The 19,983-nt window shown below is 40.1% G+C and overlaps 1 protein-coding gene across 1 annotated transcript in view; it reads right to left on the bottom strand.

The window, feature by feature from the left end:
• fndc7b (fibronectin type III domain containing 7b) overlaps positions 1–19,983 on the bottom strand; it is a 70,460-nt gene that overhangs the window by 3,694 nt on the left and 46,783 nt on the right. The window contains exons 37-55 of the mRNA XM_028443737.1: positions 19,490–19,750; positions 17,722–17,982; positions 17,383–17,640; positions 16,290–16,550; positions 15,956–16,216; positions 14,953–15,002; positions 14,656–14,866; positions 10,627–10,887; positions 9,746–10,006; positions 9,411–9,671; positions 8,492–8,752; positions 7,277–7,537; positions 6,273–6,533; positions 5,110–5,373; positions 4,771–5,031; positions 3,507–3,770; positions 2,253–2,513; positions 1,298–1,555; positions 893–1,156 (exon numbers count right to left, since the gene is read on the bottom strand). Coding sequence (XP_028299538.1) covers positions 893–1,156; positions 1,298–1,555; positions 2,253–2,513; positions 3,507–3,770; positions 4,771–5,031; positions 5,110–5,373; positions 6,273–6,533; positions 7,277–7,537; positions 8,492–8,752; positions 9,411–9,671; positions 9,746–10,006; positions 10,627–10,887; positions 14,656–14,866; positions 14,953–15,002; positions 15,956–16,216; positions 16,290–16,550; positions 17,383–17,640; positions 17,722–17,982; positions 19,490–19,750 — 4,701 coding nt within the window. The remainder of the gene's footprint in view (positions 1–892; positions 1,157–1,297; positions 1,556–2,252; positions 2,514–3,506; positions 3,771–4,770; positions 5,032–5,109; positions 5,374–6,272; positions 6,534–7,276; positions 7,538–8,491; positions 8,753–9,410; positions 9,672–9,745; positions 10,007–10,626; positions 10,888–14,655; positions 14,867–14,952; positions 15,003–15,955; positions 16,217–16,289; positions 16,551–17,382; positions 17,641–17,721; positions 17,983–19,489; positions 19,751–19,983) is intronic.

The following is a 19,983-nucleotide window of genomic DNA, read 5'->3' on the forward strand; positions in this document are numbered from 1 at the left end:
AAATCGTCGCTGAGTGTAAAGCTAAATGTTTAGAAATTATACAAAGTGGCCTGGTCAGTGCCCATCGATCACGAGACCCCGCCCACACTCCACACACCCAAACTTTGAAGGTCTTCTGCATCATCTGTGTCTTCATTACAGGCACAAGAGGGTTGACATACAGCATGCTGGTAATCTCAGCAGATCTTCATTTGTTAATCTGTTTGAGGGCAGTTGTCCACACATTCCCTGAGCTGATGTGCAGCCCGTACAGCAGTCATTACCGCTCTTTCAAGTTCGTCAGTTTGGAGCCATCCCGTAATGTCTTGCTCTCCCCCTCTCCTCACTCACTGAGCTGCAGTCGGTGGTGTGGGTTGGACCTCATGATTGACAGACACTGACCTGCCTACTTTAGATAACAAAACATTTCGCTTTACACTTGGCGACCGAATTAACATTTAGATTTAGATTTAACATTTAGATTTAGATATACATTTAACATTTAGATTTAGATATATAGTTTTAACATTTAGATTGAAAATTTAGATTTAGATTTAACATTTAGATTGAAGATTTCAATTTAACATTTAGATTTAACCTTTACATTTAGATTTAACATTTACATTAAGATTTAACATTTACATTTGGATTTATTTTTCATGTGTACACATTTTTAACAACAATAGGTATAACAATAAGTATAAAATAAAAAAATAATAATCATTAAAAAAAGGAAAAAAATGTTATAGAACATGCTGTTTTACATGAATTTCTGTCTCAAATGAAAGAAAAGTGAGCTAAATGTTCAAAATATGTTGGTCATGAAAAAGTGGCTGAGTTTGAACATTTAATATTTTTTTAAATTTTATTATTACTAGACATTTAAGGCGAGTCAGTGTACTGCTTTATTTACCTGCTCCGGCCTGCAGAGGTGCACTTAACGAGCTGTTGCAGATGCTGTTGGAAGCTCTCACAGAGAAATTGTAAACAGTGCCACACTCCAGCTGTTCAAAGGTGCAGAAAGGATCAGTGCCGTTGCAGTAGAGCATTTCTTCTCCTGTCGAAGGCTGAGCATAGCTGAAATACTCCTCGGAGCCATCGCTGCTCTCCCATGACAGGCTCGCAGATTTAGATTCACAGTCAAAATGCACAACGGGATCAGCAGGTGCACAGGGCACTGTGGAGAAGAAGAAGCCATGTGAAGCGTATTAGCCTTTATAGCTAATCATCATTATTGTCTGTATCCACCTTGCTTAATGAGAACATACTGTGTGCAGTACTTTTGAACCCCACACGTTGTAAATATCACTGTCCGTACCTGTTGAGAAGGAGGTGGTAATGGGGGGGCTGCTGCAGTTGCCTCCTCTGCCAGTGATGCTCAGGTGGTAGGTCTGTCCACAGTGAAGCTCAGACAAGGAGCAGTTGTTCACTGAAGTGTTGTGGCTGACGACATGTCCATCCGATCCCACGGCGGTCAAATAGTACGTCGTGGCCACAGAAGAGTGAGTCCAAGTTACCGCGGCACCGTTTTCCTCACACAGCATCTCCACTGTGACCTCGTCTGGCTTGCAGGGGGCTGAAGAGCAAGAAATTAACCTCAACCATCTCCAAAGTTCAGGCAGAAGTCACACATATTCTGTGTTCAAAATCCCAAACTAACGTACTATACACTACACACAATGAGTATATACTGTCTACTATATACTATAAGTATGGTTAGGAGGATGAGGATGGTGAATGTTTCCACTGAAGTATACTTTCAAGATGAATTTTGAACCTACAACGACAAAAACCTGAAGCACAATGAGGCTAAATATCTCACCTTTGAAAGTTCTGAAAGCAATTTTTGCAAGAAAGTGACCAATAACAAAATCAACGTGCTCATTTGATCCATAAAACTTGTAGAAACACTTTTCATGCTGACATTTACGGATTTCCGGACACCCTCCCCCATTGTGCTACTGACTAACTTTGCGGTTAACTTCAAAACAAGAGCCCTGTTTACAAAAGAGTTAGAAAACTAATTAAAAAGGTATGTTTGATTTTACGCTCCCAATGCATCATGGGATGGTTGAGTATGACTAGTGTGCCCACTATGCATACTTAGGAATTGTCCCAATGTAGTATACATTTGGGTATTTCTCTCGTACTCAATCTTTCTACACTATCTAATCTGAATGCACTTCATACTCATTTTGACATCACACTTAGTATGAGTAGTACGTTAGTATGCGATTTTAAGCACAGCCAAGGAGTGTAAAGGTGTCCAATACCTGTTTGAATCTTCTTGGGAGGACTCCTGAGGCTGCTGCACTTGTCCGAGGTGGCAGCAACGATGATGCTGTAGTGGGTGCCACAGTGCACGTCCTCCAGCAGGCAGGAGTTGGAGGAGCTGTTACAGGAAATGATTGCGAGGTCGTCATCCTCAGCGGTCACCACGTACAGTTGGCTTACCGAGGTCTGCTTCCAATCCACCAGGATGGTGTCACTGTTACACTCAGTCGTTGCATCGATGGATTGGAGAGCACAAGGACCTGCAGGTGATAAACATCAGTTGACAAACCATTCAGATGCATTGGGTGTGTTGAAAGATGTTGTGGGGCTGTGTGCGTGATCTACTCATTTCTAAACATCCAAAACTACTTAAATGATCTGTTTTTGTTCACATGCTGCCTAATGTATCCCACCTCCTTCTGTTGTCAGTGGTTCATTGCATGTAAAACGTGCTCTCAGGCAGATCCCACCTTATGAGTTTGGACACAAAAGTGGGCTGCAAACCCATTTTCAGTTGGTCACAGACATTAGTCTTGTTTAAAATAAACTAAAAGGTTGTTTTTGAATCTAATTTATTTCAGCAGCTATTCAGATTTCTGACAATAGGCTGCAGAAATTACCACATTTTTAATTACATTTTTAAATTATTGGTTGGGTTAAAGTTTCCCTTTGATTAACTTGTAAACATGAAATAATCCAAACTTGTTTCAAAGGTAATTGCAACCAAAGAACCAATCTGTGAAAACATTTGCGATATCTTCAAATGACTGAATTATGTCTCAGAAATTGGTCGGTACTGTTTACAGTCTAATTTGTCTTTACCTTCTTTTGGAATCACTGAAATTTTAGCTGCCCTCCATGAGGGATGGATCTCTCCTTTTTTGAGTGTCCAGTTACATTGGGATTATGTGATCCTTAAAACATTTATACCACTCGGCCGATAAGCCATTCAAACCGGGACTTTTATGTAGTTTTAGCCTTGAAATTGGGGCCTTCACCACATTGTCAGTTATTCCTGCCACTATTGCTTTAAAGTTCATTTGCATCTCTTTTTGTAATTGTTTAATATGTTTGAGTTTAATCTCCACAGTGTTGTTTTTAAATGATTATTTATGCTAAATACCATTTTATGGGTGAGTGATCAGATATATCAATCGTTCCTGTATCACATGACTTCATTGTTGATTGTAACTGAATTATATCTCATTTAAAGTGTTGGTGCTCTGAGTTGGTAGCATATGTTAAATGAATACCTGTTTCAAGCTCAAAGCTGCTGCTGTCATTACTACTGCAGTGTTTGTTTAAAGCCTGCACGTTCAAGGTGTAAATTGCACCACACTCCAGGTCTGGGACGCCGCAGGTGTTGGAGGAGGAGGCTGTGCAGTTGGATCTGTGTCCCGTTGTCGATTCGGCAAAAACCATGTGTTTAGTGGCTCCCTCTGATTGGTCCCACACCACCCAGGCCGAGTTAGAAACGCAGTCGAGTGAGCCGTGAGCGTTCCTGGCTGCACATGGAGCTGTGGAGGGGAAGTGCAAGAGCGAGGTTATAACCCAGTACTCTTTGACCCTGCTAGCATGCTAAGCTAACTAAAACTCTGAGATGATTAGGGGCTTTTTCAGTTTGCAATTCTCTGGTGAGGAATTTCAAAATCATATACTAACGTACTACACACTACACACTCAATGAGTGTATACAGTCTAGTATATACTATTATTATGAAATATACTTCCAAGTTTTGCAAGATGCATTTCGAATCTACGGTGACAAAACCCTGAAGCACACTGAGGCTAAATATCTGCATTGAAAGTTCTGAAAACATTTTAGGTGGGAAAGTGACCAAGTAAAATATCAACATGTGGTCATTTGATCCACAAAACTCGTGGAAAACACATTTCATACCGACGTTTCTGAGGTTTTCAGAGACCCTCCATTGTGTTACTGACTAAACTTCCGGTTAACTTAAAAACAAGAGCCCTTTTAACAAAAGCGTTAAAAAAACTAATGGAAGACAAGAAGAAATGCTTTTCTTTTGAAAAGGGGATGTTTGATTTTTTGCTCGAAGTCCGTCCCAGGACAACTTTACGTTCCGCTCACATGGCATCATGGGACGGTTGAGTATGACTAGTGTGTCCACCGTGCATACTTAAAAAATGTCTCGATATAGACATCAGGGTATTTCACTCTTTCCATAAAATCTAATATGAATGCACTACATACTACTCATTTTGACGTAGTAGTAGACATAGTATGAGTAGTACAGTAGTATGACATTTAGAACAAAGCTATTGTTTCATGTTGATCATTTTAATGCTTAATGTAGAAGTTTCATTACCTTTTGTCTGCTAAAGCCTTGTTACTATTGTAAAAAAGTGTGTATAAATTGCAATATAAAAAATTAAATGTGATTTATAAAAAATATCCTAATATTGCTCTCCTATGTTATGCTATAAATAGTTCAAGGTAATAGCAAGTTACAAGATTGATCAGTGCATCACTAGAGTTGATAACTTGTTTACCTGAAGAAGTCATGGCCACCTGGCTTGGTTTGCTCTCACAATCATCTCGTACAGATATGACAGTGATGTTGTAGCTCTGTCCACATGGTAGATCACCTATAGTACAGTAACTGCTGCTGGAGTTACAGTACAGTCTGGCCCTAGTGTTGCTCACTGCCGTTACAAGGAAATACTCTGCATCAGGGTCAGGAGACCAGAAGATATCCATGGATCCCTCAGAACAGCGTGTGTCGACTGCCACGTTTTGGGGTGGGCAGGGAGCTGAGCAAACAATGGAAATCAGAGAGTTTCATTTTTGTCTGAAGACTAACATCTCCAACCACTCCTGTGATAGATTACCTGTGCGCACGTAGGCCATGTCACTGTCCACGCTGGAGCAGGACTGGTCCTGGCCCAACACCCTCACGTTGTACGTCTGTCCACACTGCAGCTCTCTCAGGTCACAGTACGGCATGGTGTTGTTACACTCTGCCTGGTGGCTTCCTTCTGCTGCAACGCCAGTGGCTACGTAGGAGAGCGCCCCGCTGGTTTGTTCCCACGTCACAGCCGCAGAGTTAGATTGGCATCTTAAAGAGGCTTTGACATTGGTCGGCCTACACGGGGCTATGGGAGAGACAAGAAAGGACAAGAAAAAGGTGTAAGAGAAAGATGGAGGATGTTGCACCTTTGGTTTGAGTGAACAGATTCTGACAAAGTGGTTGAGCAGCATCTCTGCAAAAAAATAAATAAATCTACAGATACCGACAGTCAATACGTGACACCTGTTTAAAGGTGCCGGATACAATGATTTATTTTAGCAAATCAAAATATAGTTTAGGCCTCATACATAAATAAATAGACATAATTTGATGAATAAAACAGAGGTAAAAGGATGAAATTTGTTTGTTTTGATCTCCAATGTAAACACTCATATTGACATTGCCAGAAAAGTTTTGATAACAAACCTTCAAGAGGCAATTGCAACATTTTATTTAAAAATTTTTTTTTCAAGCAAATGATCAATTTATTTATACGGAGGAGGACTAGGATCACTGGTAAAAAAAAAAAACAACCCAAAAAACAGATCTAGTCATGGAAGAAAATGAAAATCACAATTATAGAATTTTTTTTTAAGACATGGTTATATTTTTTGCTGTTTCATCGTCTTTTTTTAGTCTTGATTTTTTTGTTTGTTTTAGTCATCATTTTTTTGTCTTAACTTTTTCCAGTCCATGGCTGGAATAAAAAGTTAAAACAGTTTTGTCTCTAGCAGCTTTAAAGTTTTCCTTCAACAGCTAGGTCAATAATAAAAGTAAATGCCAACAAAGACAGCACTTGCATGGAAACCAGAAATCGTTTTGGATTGGGACTAATAATATCACATTCTGTGAATTCATTAAAAAAGTGATAACTTGTTTTTAACTTCATTTCTTGGTTGGAAAGAAATTGCTTTGACAGTTTGGTTAGAGTCAACATAAACATTTCCAGGACCCGTCTTTTATTCTGCTTCTGTTCATGTTTACCTGACTGCAGGCTGAGGTGGGCGTGGCTGTTGTCACAGCGTCCATCCTGAGCCGTGACTGTAACATTATAGCGTTGGCCACAGTGCATGCTGGGTAAGTGACAGCTGCTCTCAGTGCTGTCACACATAGCCATGTGACCATCAGGTCCAACAGCAACAACCTTGTAGTTGGACACACCGTCGCCTCCTTCCTCCCACGACACCAGGCCGGTGTCGTTGCTGCACGTCATCTCTGCGGTGACTTTGTGTGGTGTGCACGGCACTGAACACATCAAAGGAATCACGTTTAGATCACATTCATTCAACCGTGTCAGTAAGGGTTGAGAGCAATTACATTTTTCAGTTACAATTACGTTTTCAGTTTCCCATGTTTAATTACAATTCAATTCTGAATACAGTGACCGGAATTTTTTCCAATTACAATTAAATTACAATTATTTTATATCCTCAGAAAATCAATTACAATTACGTTCTCAATTACCAAAGTCAGACTACAATTAATCACAAATACTGAGCCTGAAATAAATAACATAATAATCTTGTGTTAGCTTTCTGTTAGCATTTCTTATGAATATGGGTCCTAAATCAGTTGTGAAATACACTAAAAACAAATATTTATCATCTCATTTATTTCCTATCTATTGATTACCTTGTTACGCTTCCTGATCAATGAAAATATAGGTTTTAATATTTTTGGTGTGGGCATTTGAGCCTTTTTTCTGTCATTATAGCCCTCAATTTAATTTTTTTATTTTTTTATTAACAGAACTGACAGGTAAACTTGACATTAAACTGTATTAAATTGTTAATTACATGTGTAAACCAATTGCAAAGTCAATCATCTAAACTCAATTACAATTTAATTGTGATTACGACAGCAACAGATTTAAAAAATTACAATTTATAGTTACGCCATAATTGTGATTAATTATCAATTACGCAATTACAATTATAATTGAAATCCTGGTGTAAATGTGACACATTTCTTTCTCACTGTATCGATACCTGTGGCGACGTCTACAGCTGAACTCTCAGTGCTGTTACATGTGTCGTCTGAGCCGATGACTGTGATTGTGTAGTTGAGACCACACAGCAGGTCACTGAACACACACGTGGTCTCACTGCTGTTACACAGAGAGGCATAGCCGCCGTTGCCCTGGGCAACAGCGAAGTAGGAATACGCCCCTTTGCTCGGCTCCCAAGAAACCGCAACAGAACCGGATTCGCAAACCATGTTGGCAGCCACTTGCTGAGGCACGCAGGGCACTGCAAGGACAAAGATTCAAAAAACATTATTCAATCCCAGCTACATCCCTGACAGACAGCTGTTTTATCTAATGGCCTGTAGTTTAATATTGTTATTCTTTTAGCTCATAGGTGGGATTGTACAAGTATGCATTGATAAACTGCTCACAAAATATGTTTTTTCTTTAGTTCTATTTTAAAACAAAAACAGTCCCCTTGATCCTCACGATGGAATATGACCCCATATCCTACAATACACCACTGTTAGACACTATTTCTGATTTGGATTTCAAAAACCAGTGATGCCATTTCCAAACATTTTTACCTTGCTGTAATACGGCATAGCCTACCTAATCACTGTAACCTAAAGGATGAACAAATCTAATTAAAACCTTATGAGTAAATTGGATATACTGTAGGCTATACTGCATGATCCAAATATAGAATTATTTGATATACTTTTCAAATTTCATTACATTTTGGGCCTGAAATCCCCCATGAATCTACCCTTAATCCAGATTCTTTGGATTAAAGTGATCACAATCCTACTTAAATATTTTGAAAAATCCAAACTAAAGGTTTGATCCAGATCAAACAAAGATTAGATTATGTGATCTAATCCGATTACATACCCATTTTCAAGATTTGATCCAATCCGTTATCCAGAATCCGAGCTGATTACGTTTGAAAAACATAATCAGCGTAATCAGGCACCAGTGCCTTTAAAAAGGCACTGGTGCCTTTTTAAAGTGTGTCTGAACCATGCTCCTCAAATACTAAATATTGTTGTTTGCAGCACTTCCTCAGATTAAAAATAAAACCCAAATACATGAACACAAAGTCACACATTTTTGCACAGTGTTATTTTGTCCTCTCCTATTTTTTCCAATTTTTTATCTAGAAAACTAAAAACTGTGCCTCGTATTCTGGCCGTAGCCTTCAAACCTTTTTCTCTGACTTTCAGCACTTTCTCACCTGCTTTCAGCTGCTGTATGTCACTCTGTGACACATTGCACACGCTGTTAGCAGCAATCACGCTAACATTGTAGGTAAAGCCACACGCAAGGTCTGTCAGGACACAGAATGGTGAGTTTGTCTCGCAGGACGTTTGGTGCTCCTGTATGCCCAGGGCTTGAACGATGTAGGACTGAGCACCAGGAGCAGACAGCCACATCACGGAGGCTGTGTTTGTGGAACAGTCCAGTGCAGACATAACGTTCTGAGGAGGGCAAGGCACTGGTGAACAGAAGGGGAGGGAGAAAAAGAGGTTTGTTACAATAAAATGTTTAACCTGTTAACCCCCAGCTTCTTTTCTCCAAAAATCACATTCCCATAACAAATATAATATTTTTCAAAGCTTCGATATGACCAACAATTTTGGAAAGATATGATACTGAGTGACAATAAATCATGTTTTGAATATAGAAATCTGAAGTAAAAAAAAACCCAGAGATTTACATCAAATATAAAGCCAATTCTCACTAGGGAAGGCTACAAAGGTAAAGACACTGACTTTTGACACTGTGTATTTTCTGATTTTGTGTCGTTGTTTTGGTACGTAACATACCCGACCTGTATATCAGTAGATTCAGCTCAGCCTGTAGTTTCACAGTGTCTTGCAATAGAGCTTTGCATTTATTTTGTGAAGCATAGGACTGAAAAAGGCTGAGTTTGCCGAGTTGTCAACCTTTCCTTCTTCGAACATAATGGCCTGATGTATATGCTGTGGTCTTTTGTTCTGAATGTGGGTTGGCTACAGTTTTAGCTGAGTTTCTTAGGATTATGGTGAGGTATAGAATGTGTGATTTTGTTCATTCTTTACAACATTTAGACCCGTGAGCTGCCCCTGTGGGAGAAGTCAAAGTTGAGAAGAGTGATGAAAACATTTGTATACCTGATTCCACCTGCAGGCTGGAGCTGGGGCTGCTGCTGCACTCATCATTCACTGCCACAGTGATCACATTGTAGATCTGACCACACTGCAGCTCCATTAGCTCGCAGTTGGTAAAGTTGGTAGTGCATGTGGACACGTGGCCGTTAGACGAGCGTGCAGTGGACATGTAATATACAGCGCCCTCGGAAAAGACCCAGTCCAATAGTGCCGTGTTAGTGTAGCAGTCCAAAAAGATTGAGCCCATATTGGGTGTGCAGGGAACTGAGAAACAAAGGGAGTTAAATTAACACTCAGACACGAATACCACTCCGTATTTTAGTGAATCGCGATTTTACCTGAATTGAAATTCACAGGCTGACTGGGGAGACTTGAGCAGAAGTCGTGCACCGCCACCACCTGAACAGAGTAACTACGTCCACACGTCAGGCTGGTCAAAGTGCAGCCGAGGTCGGAGGTCTCGCAGGCCGACACATCACCCTGCGCGCTCTTCGCCGTCAGTTTGTAGGACAGCGCACCATCACTCGCACTCCACGAAACCACGGCCTGGTTTGTGGAACAGTTGATCGCCACATCGACATTAGAGGGAACACAAGGCACTGCAGGAAAATGAGTAAAAAGTCATTTTATTGATTTCTCTAGAAAAAAAGGAGGTAATAATAAAGAAATATGATCGCATCAAAACTGACCAGGGTTGGGGTCAATTAAAATTGTAATCGCGTAATTGATAATTGCAAATACGACGTAATTATAATTGTACCTGAAAAAAATCTGTTGCTGAAGCCTAACAAAGTAACCAAGAGATGAGAAACAAATTAGATGATAGATAATATTTTGTAGTGTAATTTACAGCTGATTTAAGACATGGGTCAGACTGACCGATTCTAACAGAAAGCTAACACAAGGGGGAGGTTAAGTTTCATGCGGTTATTTATTAAAGGCTCAGTAATTTTGTTTAATTGTAATTGAACTTTAGTAATTGAGAACATAATTGTAATTGACTTTAAGGGAGAAAATAATAACTGTAACTGTAATTTTTATTGTATGTTGGTCATCGTAATTGAGTTGTAATTGAACATATGAACGTAATTGTAATTTAAAAATTAAATTGACCCCAACCCTGAAACTGACCACAGTGAAAATGTCTGTCTTTGTACGTTAGTAAATAATATAAATAAAAATTTTAAAGAAAGACTGGGATGAGGCTTGTTTCCCTGACCTGATTTAAGGGTTTCAGCCACACTGAGATCAGAGTCACACATCGTGTTTGAGGCGATGACCGTCACACTGTATTCTTGTCCACACTGGACGTTTGGCATCCCACATTGCTCGCTGTCAGACCAGCAGCTGTTTGACTGGCCATCCTCAGTCGTCACGGCGGCAGTGTAAAACTCAGCCCCTGCAGACCCAGTCCATGAAACCACAGCGATGTTGGAGATGCAGTCCATGTAGCTGGTGATGTTGGTGGGGGCACAGGGCTCTGAGAAAGACATTTAGATTAAAAATGGATCACAAGGACGAAGCAGCTTCATTTCTATTCATATTTCTACCTCCTTACATTGACCTTTTATTAAAGGGATCCTCCACTGTTTTTACAAATATGGCCTGAAATCTTTGAAATGTCCTTATTAGAAGATCTATGCCTAACAAAACACATTATTATGCACCATAATTGTTTTATTAACTTTTAAAAATCTGACTACTTTACCATTTTAGAGCCTGTGCGTGCTCTGCCATCTTGAAATCATGTGATTGATGATGTCACACAGCCCCATTTGCCTGTAAACATCCCATTGTTTTCTATTGGAGTGAAGCATTCAGTCTGCTTTTTAGATCTTTTTCGGTCAAAATGCCCATTTGTGCTGCTTTTGGTTGCTCTAAAAAACCAGAAAAAGTTTAAGATCTCCATGTGACCCTCTTTGCTTTATGGAAAGAGGATAAAACCAGTTGTGACCTGAAAATTAATCCAAGCAGCCATTCAGCAAGACTGTGAAATCTCCCATTTGACCTTGACTCCAGTAGCCTTGTTCACACACACGTTCTGCACGCACACATACATCCTGTTTAGAAGCTGCATCTCAATGGAAAACAGTGCAACCGCAGGGGGCGTGTCTGTGGTTCGGTAGTAGACAATGAAGCAGAGAATAAGAGCTCTCCTAAGAGACCTTTACTGTGCAGCTGACGCTCCGATGGTTGAAGATAGGAGTAAATCACGGACTGTTAAAGACGCATAAACCCTGAGGATATAAGTCCTTTTGGGATGTTTTTATCCTCTTTCCATAAACAAAAGAGGTTTACATCGACATCTTAATTTTTTTCTGATTATTTAGAGCAGTGTTTTTCAACCACTGTGCCGCGGCACACTAGTGTGCCGCGAGAGATCGTCAGGTGTGCCGTGGGAAATTATCCAATTTCACCTAATTGGTCTAAAAAAAAATTTTGAAAACATATTAATTATTATCTGCAAATAATATACCATTGTCGAGTGTCCGTGCTGCAGTAGTGACTAAATGTGCGTGCACACCGAACGCGACGGAAGCGATGCCGTTGCCTTAAATCGTCCCTGATCGGTAGTTTGCACATAGTGGTGCTTTTTTGTCAGTCCATCATTTCATCGCTCCAGCGACGCGATCACTAGGGAGCTCTGTGTGTGTGTGTGTGTGTGTGTGTGTGTGTGTGTGTGTGTGTGTGTGTGTGTGTGTGTGTGTGTGTGTGTGTGTGTGTGTGTGTGTGTGTGTGTGTGTGTGTGTGTGTGTGTGTGTGTGTGTGTGTGTGTGTGTGTGTGTGTGTGTGGCCCCGGTAACAGGGTAGAGACAGAGAGAGAGAGAGAGTGTTGATGACGTCTTTTTTTTTCCTTCTTGCTCCGCTTCTACGGTTAAATGATCAACTTAACGGAGATATTAAAGGATGACTTCACTCAGAATGTGTTTGATCAGTAGTTACTGTGGTTTTAAAGAAATTTACCGCTTTAATTTTGAACCTGATACTTTGAGGAAGTAGAACAGCCTCCGCTGCAGCCGTCAGCACTGAAGCGGGAGCGGGAGGGAGGGGCTGCTGCCTCCGCTCTACAGACAGTGGAGGACGGGAGATATCGCTTCACGTCGCTTAAAAAGTTAACATTTTTCAACTTTGATCATGCAAGTCGCGTCGCTGAGGGGGGGATAAATTGACGTTGCGTCATTTACATTGATTTTTAATGTAATCGCATCGCTTCAGTCACTTCAGTCGCGTTCGGTGTGAACCCACCTTGAGAGCGTAATCATGTAAAACTCTTCCATAACACTAGATGGCAGCAGGTAGCGAATTTCATTGTCCGTTGAGACAAGAGAATTAGTGAGGCATGAAAGTGACAGCTGGCGGTAAAAGCATTGTGGGTAAGCGAAACTACGGTGACAGTGATGGAGAAGTTTTTGAAGAGGAAAAATATTAATTCCGATCTGGGCCCTGGACAAAATTCGGACCCAGAAGAAGGCCCTAGTATGAGTGGAGGAAAGAAAGCAAAGACGGTGAGCTCGAGGCAATACAGCGAGAGTTATGTTTCATTTGGATTTACTTCCACCGGGGATGCAACGACACCGATCCCGTTGTGCTTGGTGTGTGGCGAGAAGCTATCCAACAGTGCTATGGTATAATTTTGGACAGAATTAGAGTTTGCAAAACACTTTGACGTTTTCTACTACCTTTAAGACCACATTGTTGTTTCATTTGTTATGTTCAAGCTGTATTTTTGAAGTGGACATGATAAGTGCACTTTTTATTTGAAAGAAGAAATACAAATGATGATAAAGTCCTTTATTCTTTGTGTTTATTTGATTCCTATTCAAGACACTTTGATGAGAATGGCTATATTGTTAATATAGGCTACAGAGTATCATTTTTTAACATGTTTGGCTGGTGGTGTGCCTCGTGATTTTTTCAATGAAAAAAATGTGCCTTGGCTCAAAAAAGGTTGAAAAACACTGATTTAGAGCAACCAAAAACAGCACAAATGGGCATTTTGACTGAAAAAGCTGCTAAATGATCTAAAAAGCAGGCTGAATGCTTCACTCCAATAAAAAACAATGGGATGTTTACAGGCAAATGGGGCTGTGTGACATCATCAATCACATGATTTTATGATGGCAGAACACAGGCTCCAAAACTATAAAGTAGTCCTATTTTTTAAAGTTAATAGAACGAATATGGTGTAAAACAATGTTTTGTTAGACATAGATCTTCTAATAAATACATTTAAAAGGTTTTAGGCCACATTTTTAAAAACAGAGGAGGTCCCTTTAAAGAGTAACTAAACCTCAAAACCACTTTTCTGCTGAATACACATGTATTTGGGTTTTAAGTAGTGCTGTTTATTAATCCTAGTCCCACTCTTCACATTTTAGTAAAATAATTTTGATTTTGCGTATTGCGTACTGAGTTTACCTTCGTACTGAGATTATAACCCTAACCAAATCCAATAAACAAATAAAACGTGTGTCCGTTCACATGAATTTTTTTTTTTTGGCAAAAATTAATTTTCCAGTGGTGCGCATATACAATCTCAGCACGATGTGAACTCAGTACATATACACAGGCTATTACAATTACATTTTGCTATTGGCTGAAACGAATTCTTTGGATTGCCCTGCGTCATCAACCGTCACTCTTGGCCCCGCTCCTCCTAATAAAGCTGAGAGGAGGGAGGGGGGTTTCCTCCATTCACAGCCCTCAGTGAGCATTGATTGACAGTTTTAATGAGGAAGTCCACTGTGTTCCGTGTGAAGCCGCCCTCTGCAACAGTGAAGTTTTTGACTGTAATCAGAGGGTTCATCAAGCCATGTGTGTATGTACGGACACATCATGTGTGTATTCCAATCGGTCTCTGCATGTGCGCGGACGTGTGTACGTCTTATCGCTATGTGCATAAGGTGGAGGGAGAGTAGGGCTGTTTGCCCCTGAGTGGTGTCTGTAAGGCTGTGTGTGAGCTTCAAGTCGTGATTGTGTGTGTCTGTGGTAGTAGTGAAACATCTCAGCTGTGTGAACTCGCTATGTGTGTGTGTAGACACATCATTGTGTATATTACCGTCTGTCTCTGTGCATAGCTTTGACAGGCTGCCTGAGTGGGCGTGTCTTACTACTACAGCAGTAATGCCCATAATCAAGGTATTTTTTTGAATTTCCCTCCTTGTGGCAGGTCAGCAGAAAGCAAGGGTTTAGTTACTCTTTAAATAACAATTTGCTTTGTTTCTTTATCACAAATTCAATGCCTTACCTGACAATAGCACCAGAGATTGACTGGGAGTGCTGGTGCACATAGAGTCTGCTGCCTGAACTGACAGATAGTACTGCTGACCGCACTGGAACTCAGAGATGAAGGTCCAGGAGTCGTTGGTGCTGAGCTGGACTGTGTGGCCGTCGTTGTTCTGTGCTGTCACGATGTAAAACTCTGCAGTTTCACTGACGTTCCAGGACAATGATCCCACCTGAAGAAAGACAACATTGAAGGAAGGAAAGGAAATGAGGAAGTACCCAAAGGATTCCAAAGTTACAGCACGGCTGATATATTTACCTTAGTGGAACAGTTAAAGGATGTCGTCAGGTTCTGAGGTATGCATGGTGCTGCAAACAGACAATGAAAGAAAACAAACAATAACATTGTATGATGTTAATGATTTCTTCTTATTTATTCATCATCTTTTCTAAGAACGAAAGTAAAATGTTAGTTTGTATCAAGACGTAATTTTTGCACACAGTTAGAAATCAGTAGTAAATTGCATTCATCATCAAATCATCCGCCCACATCTTACAGCTGCTTATTCTGATTCTGAGGTAAAAAAAATACAGAAATGAAACAAGTGGCCATCAATAATCAAAAGATTAAGACCAATTAATCCATTGATTGTGAATTTATTCAAACCAACAAATGTAGCCATACATATTCACTAAATTACTAGTTATTTAACTCACTTAACTGATGACCAATTCCAAATTAGAGCAAATAAAAAATAACATATAATAAATAAAATCAGGGTCCTACTGAATACACAAAATGTATTTTTATACAATTTCTGTTATTTTTATATTTTTTTATAAATGCTGATGTGTCAAAAATATTACTAATCTATCAGAAGGAAACTTCTTGATTTTTATTGCAAAGTACAGTTTCCAAACAAAGGAAGTTTACTTGATGGATGGTGCAAAAAAAACCTAAGACAAACCAGAAACAGTTTATTAATATTATTATTATTAACAATAATAATAATAATAATAATAATAATAATAATAATAATAATAATAATAATAATAGAACAATTTATGAACACATTTTGATAGAAATAGAAATTACACAAGTATACAACCATGCTGCAAGGCACCCGAAGATCGTTCCGAAATAGAAATTATACCCTCTTATCATCCTAGCTATCACTATCATAAATCTAACTCAACCTACATTTTGGCTTCAATCTACTTTTTATCTTAAGTTTCACCATAGCATGTTGTGACCCATAAATTCATGTCTAAAAGCCCAAACAGATGTGCAAAAACAACTGTACACTGTGTATGTTTCTCACCCATTGACAGGGTGGTGCTGTTGCTGGGCAGGCTGGTGCAGAGGTAGTCATTGGCGATGACGTACACAGTGTACACGTCACCACAGTGCAGGTCATCCCATATGCAGCTGGTGGAGTTAGAGGTGCATTCGTGGGTGTGACCGTCCTCTCCCACAGCCACGGCTAAGTACGTCTCCGCCTCGGAACTCATCACCCAGCTGACGCCGCCCATGCTGTCCTCGCAGGACGTGAAGATCTGCAAGTATTCAGGGATGCAGGGACCTGGGAAAAAAGGTCAATACTTGGATGTTTTAGGCACCAAAGAGAAAACAGAGCATGGTTATGGCTTTCATACCTGACTTGTACTGCTCGGCCAGACTCCCAGCGCTCTCACAACGCTCATCCTGAGCCACCACGGTGAAATTAAAGACCTGTCCACAGGGCAGGTCCACCTCTAATGTTGTAGAGTTGGTTTGAAGAGACCTGGTGAAGCCCAGATCTCCAGTGACCTCCAGCGTGTAGAGTAATGCTCCTTTAGCCTCGGACCACTCCAGTCTCGCTGTGTCATTGTTACACGTCCGGTTATTGACTATCACATCAGTGGGCTGGCAAGGATCTGGTGACAGAAACAACAATTATAAACAGTTCTATATGTGTAGACCAAGTGCATTACCGTTGTTTATATGTGGTAAGTAATAAGTGGTAAAACTAGAGCAGAAGAATTTTTAATTTGAACTTATTTTGTTAAAAAAACGCCGCGACTTTGTGTTCTGGTTCAATAGATATCACACTGCATATGAGCTCTGAGCTAAAACAAGTGTTAACCCACATCCCCTTTTCTCTGAAAATCACATACCCATAACAAATAACATTTTTCAAAGCTTCTATATGACCTACATGGCTATTTTTACAGTTGATGTGAAATTTTAGAAAAATATGCTACTGAGTGACAATGAATAATGTTTTAAATATAGAAATCAATCAACCTAAAAAACAACAGAGATTTACATCAAATATAAAGCCAATTCTCAATAGGGAAGGCTACAAAGGCAGAAATAATTGAACTAATGTATGGACATCAACTGAAGCAAAATTGGTGATAATAATAAACAATAGGCCAAAGGTAAGTTTTTGTAAAAAACCACAATTTTCCCAAATTTGCCACAAGTTTGAGAACAAGTGTGTAACTGTAATATGTCTTTTGTTCTGAATTTGGGTTGGATGCAGTTTTAGCTGAGTTTCTTAGGATTACAGAGAGGTATTGAATGTGTGATTTCATTCATTTTTTTACAACATTTAGACACGTGACAGTCGCAGAGGCGGGAGCTTTCCCTTTGGGCAGGTCCGGTGGAGTTGTAGAGGTTCATCCATGCTTTAGTAATGCCTTTCATTTTTACTGTCATGAAACACTTTGTTGTGACCCTAAAAACGCTGCATCTACACCTCACCTGTTTGTAGCTCCACAACGCTGCTGTCTTCACTGAAGCACAGGCTGCTGGAAGCAGTAACAGAGAATTGGCACGTTTCCCCACACTGCAGGATGGGTAACTGGCAGGTGGAGGTGGTGGAATTGCACTGAGTTGTTCCCACACTGCAGGAGGTAGTAGCCACATAAAAATCCACTCCTTCTTGTTCATTCCAGTACATGTTGGCCACGTTTGTCCCACACTGCAGGTCCACTCCTACACCCAGTGGCTTACAGGGGCCTGTGTCAGTACAGAAGTAAAACACATTAATCATAATGATAAAAAAACAATTTTAAAAATGAGTCATGATGTTCCACTCACGTGTGCGCAAGGTCACATCAGAAAGTGTCTGAGCCTGGCACTGGTCATCAGTTGATGTCAATGTGATGTTGTACGTCTGCCCACACTTCAAACCTGTAAGTTCACACTGACCCACTTCAGACTGACATGAATCCAAGTAGCCATCCGCTGACTCAGCAGTCACAGTGTGGGTGTTTGCTCCAGTGGCTGAGCTCCAGGACACTGTGGCTGTGTTGTTGTAGCAGTCCAGGGTAGCAGTGACATTTTCAGAGGGACATGGAGCTACAGACACACAAAACAATGGGGAGAAATCACACTGACAGTTAAGTTAAGACTCTAACTTTCAGCGGGAGCAAAGTATGACCAGGGATCTCATTTATAAATGCTGTGTACAAAAAAAAACAAGCGTACACCATGTGTTTGCAACGTTTGCGATGTACAAAAAACAAACTTGGTAAGATAATGTGCAGACCTCTATGGCAGCTCTGACCCTGCCGTATGCACAAAATTAGGAGAAACAGGAAATTAAAAGGATGGAATTAAAGACAGCTCTGTGAAATGTATACATTTGTGTGAAATAATCAAATATTACACATTTCACAACGCATATATGAAGGATATAATTGCAAAAGCGAAGGAGAAAAAAACTATACTGACGCCCCAGGGCGTGAGTGACGTGTGCGCGACTACAAATACAGCTTTATATTAATAATAATAATTGTAATTAAAATCACATGATCATTGCGCAAAACTGCTGATCAACGCAGTCAGTTCCCCAAGATGACAACCATTTACATAAAAAGGCAGCTCTCTATGCTGCCTTTGGACGTAACCGCGCTATGCTAAATGCTATACGTAAGTTCACAGTGCATGAGTGAATCGATACAGCGTGGTTGCTGCTGCTACGTTCTCTAGCTAGTGGGCAGGATAACACTACAGTCAGGATGACAGCCCTAGAGACGATAAAGAAACTTTTTTTTTAGGAAAAATGACAGCTTTTAAAAGATGGTAGACCAACACCTGAGTTACCAGACCTTCAGCAAAGGTAAGGTCAGAACATTGTTCGTATTTTCTACAGTGAATGATACAACACAAAGGATTGACTTTGTGGATGCTCCTCACTGAGGCTGTTCTGAGTTGTTGTTGTGATTTTCTCCGTGTTTCTGTGTTTCTAACACAAACAACGGATGTGCTGCCGTGTCATGAGATATATCTTGTTGGGAGAGTATGGAGGCTATATTAAATAATTGTTCATGTTTCTTAAATGATGTTTTACGATCTTAATTTTGTTAGATGGCTAAATGCTTGTTCATGTGGATCTTGTTGGGTTTTTTCTTTCTTATTATGAATTTTATATTTTGATAAGCACATTGAGATGAATTTGTTGTAAATAGCGCTATAGAAATAAAGTTGAATTGAAATGAATTGAATTGAATTAACACTTGCCAGCAGAAATATATGAAATTGTCATTGGTGTTGACATTGGTGGTCTCGATTTGGAACGCCCTGCCTACCCTACCCTAGTGCTCACGGCACATCACTGTTTCTCACGTACGACAAACTTAGAGTAGGTAGTGATTTATAAACGGAAACAGGCGCAGGACGTGTGTGCGCCCTCTGTTATAAATCTGAAAGAGTTTTTGCATATGCATTTTCGTGGTTTTGAAGTGATCTTACCTGAAGCTCCAAGATGACAAAAGTGGAGTGTAAAAGATAAAACTTATGTGGAGGAAAAATAAGTGCACTAATATATTTACTCAGTGTCAGTTTACACACACAGACAAAGTACCTGAAGCCAGCATCACTGTAGTAGAGCTGCTGCTGTTCATCGTGTTCCCGATGGCGATAACACTAGTGTGATAAATCACGCCACAGTGGAGGCCGTCTACAGAGCAGGACATACTGCTGGTGTAGCAGGACAGAGAGTGTCCATCACTCCCGGCCAGGTGGGCCATGTAGTTTAGGGCTCCGAAGCTGGACTCCCAGGACACGGTGCCCTGGTTCTTCTCACAGACTACACTTGTTTGTACGTTGTTGGGAGGACAAGGCTCTGGAAAAGAGATGGAGCAGAAGCCATGCCATGTTTCACACGGAGTGGAACGATAAACAAACTTTCATTAGCTGACTTAAAAGAGTTAATTTACTTTTTTTCTTCAGCTTTTTGGCACAGATTCCGACAATATTTCATTATTTCCTGTATTTTTGTCTACTGCACTTTTACATTAGTTTTTTATGCAGGTGATCAGTTTAATTTAGTTTTTGAGTTTTGATTTATTTATAAAA

This window comes from Gouania willdenowi, chromosome 4 (genome assembly GCF_900634775.1).
Source record: "Gouania willdenowi chromosome 4, fGouWil2.1, whole genome shotgun sequence".
Classification (NCBI taxonomy): domain Eukaryota; kingdom Metazoa; phylum Chordata; class Actinopteri; order Blenniiformes; family Gobiesocidae; genus Gouania; species Gouania willdenowi.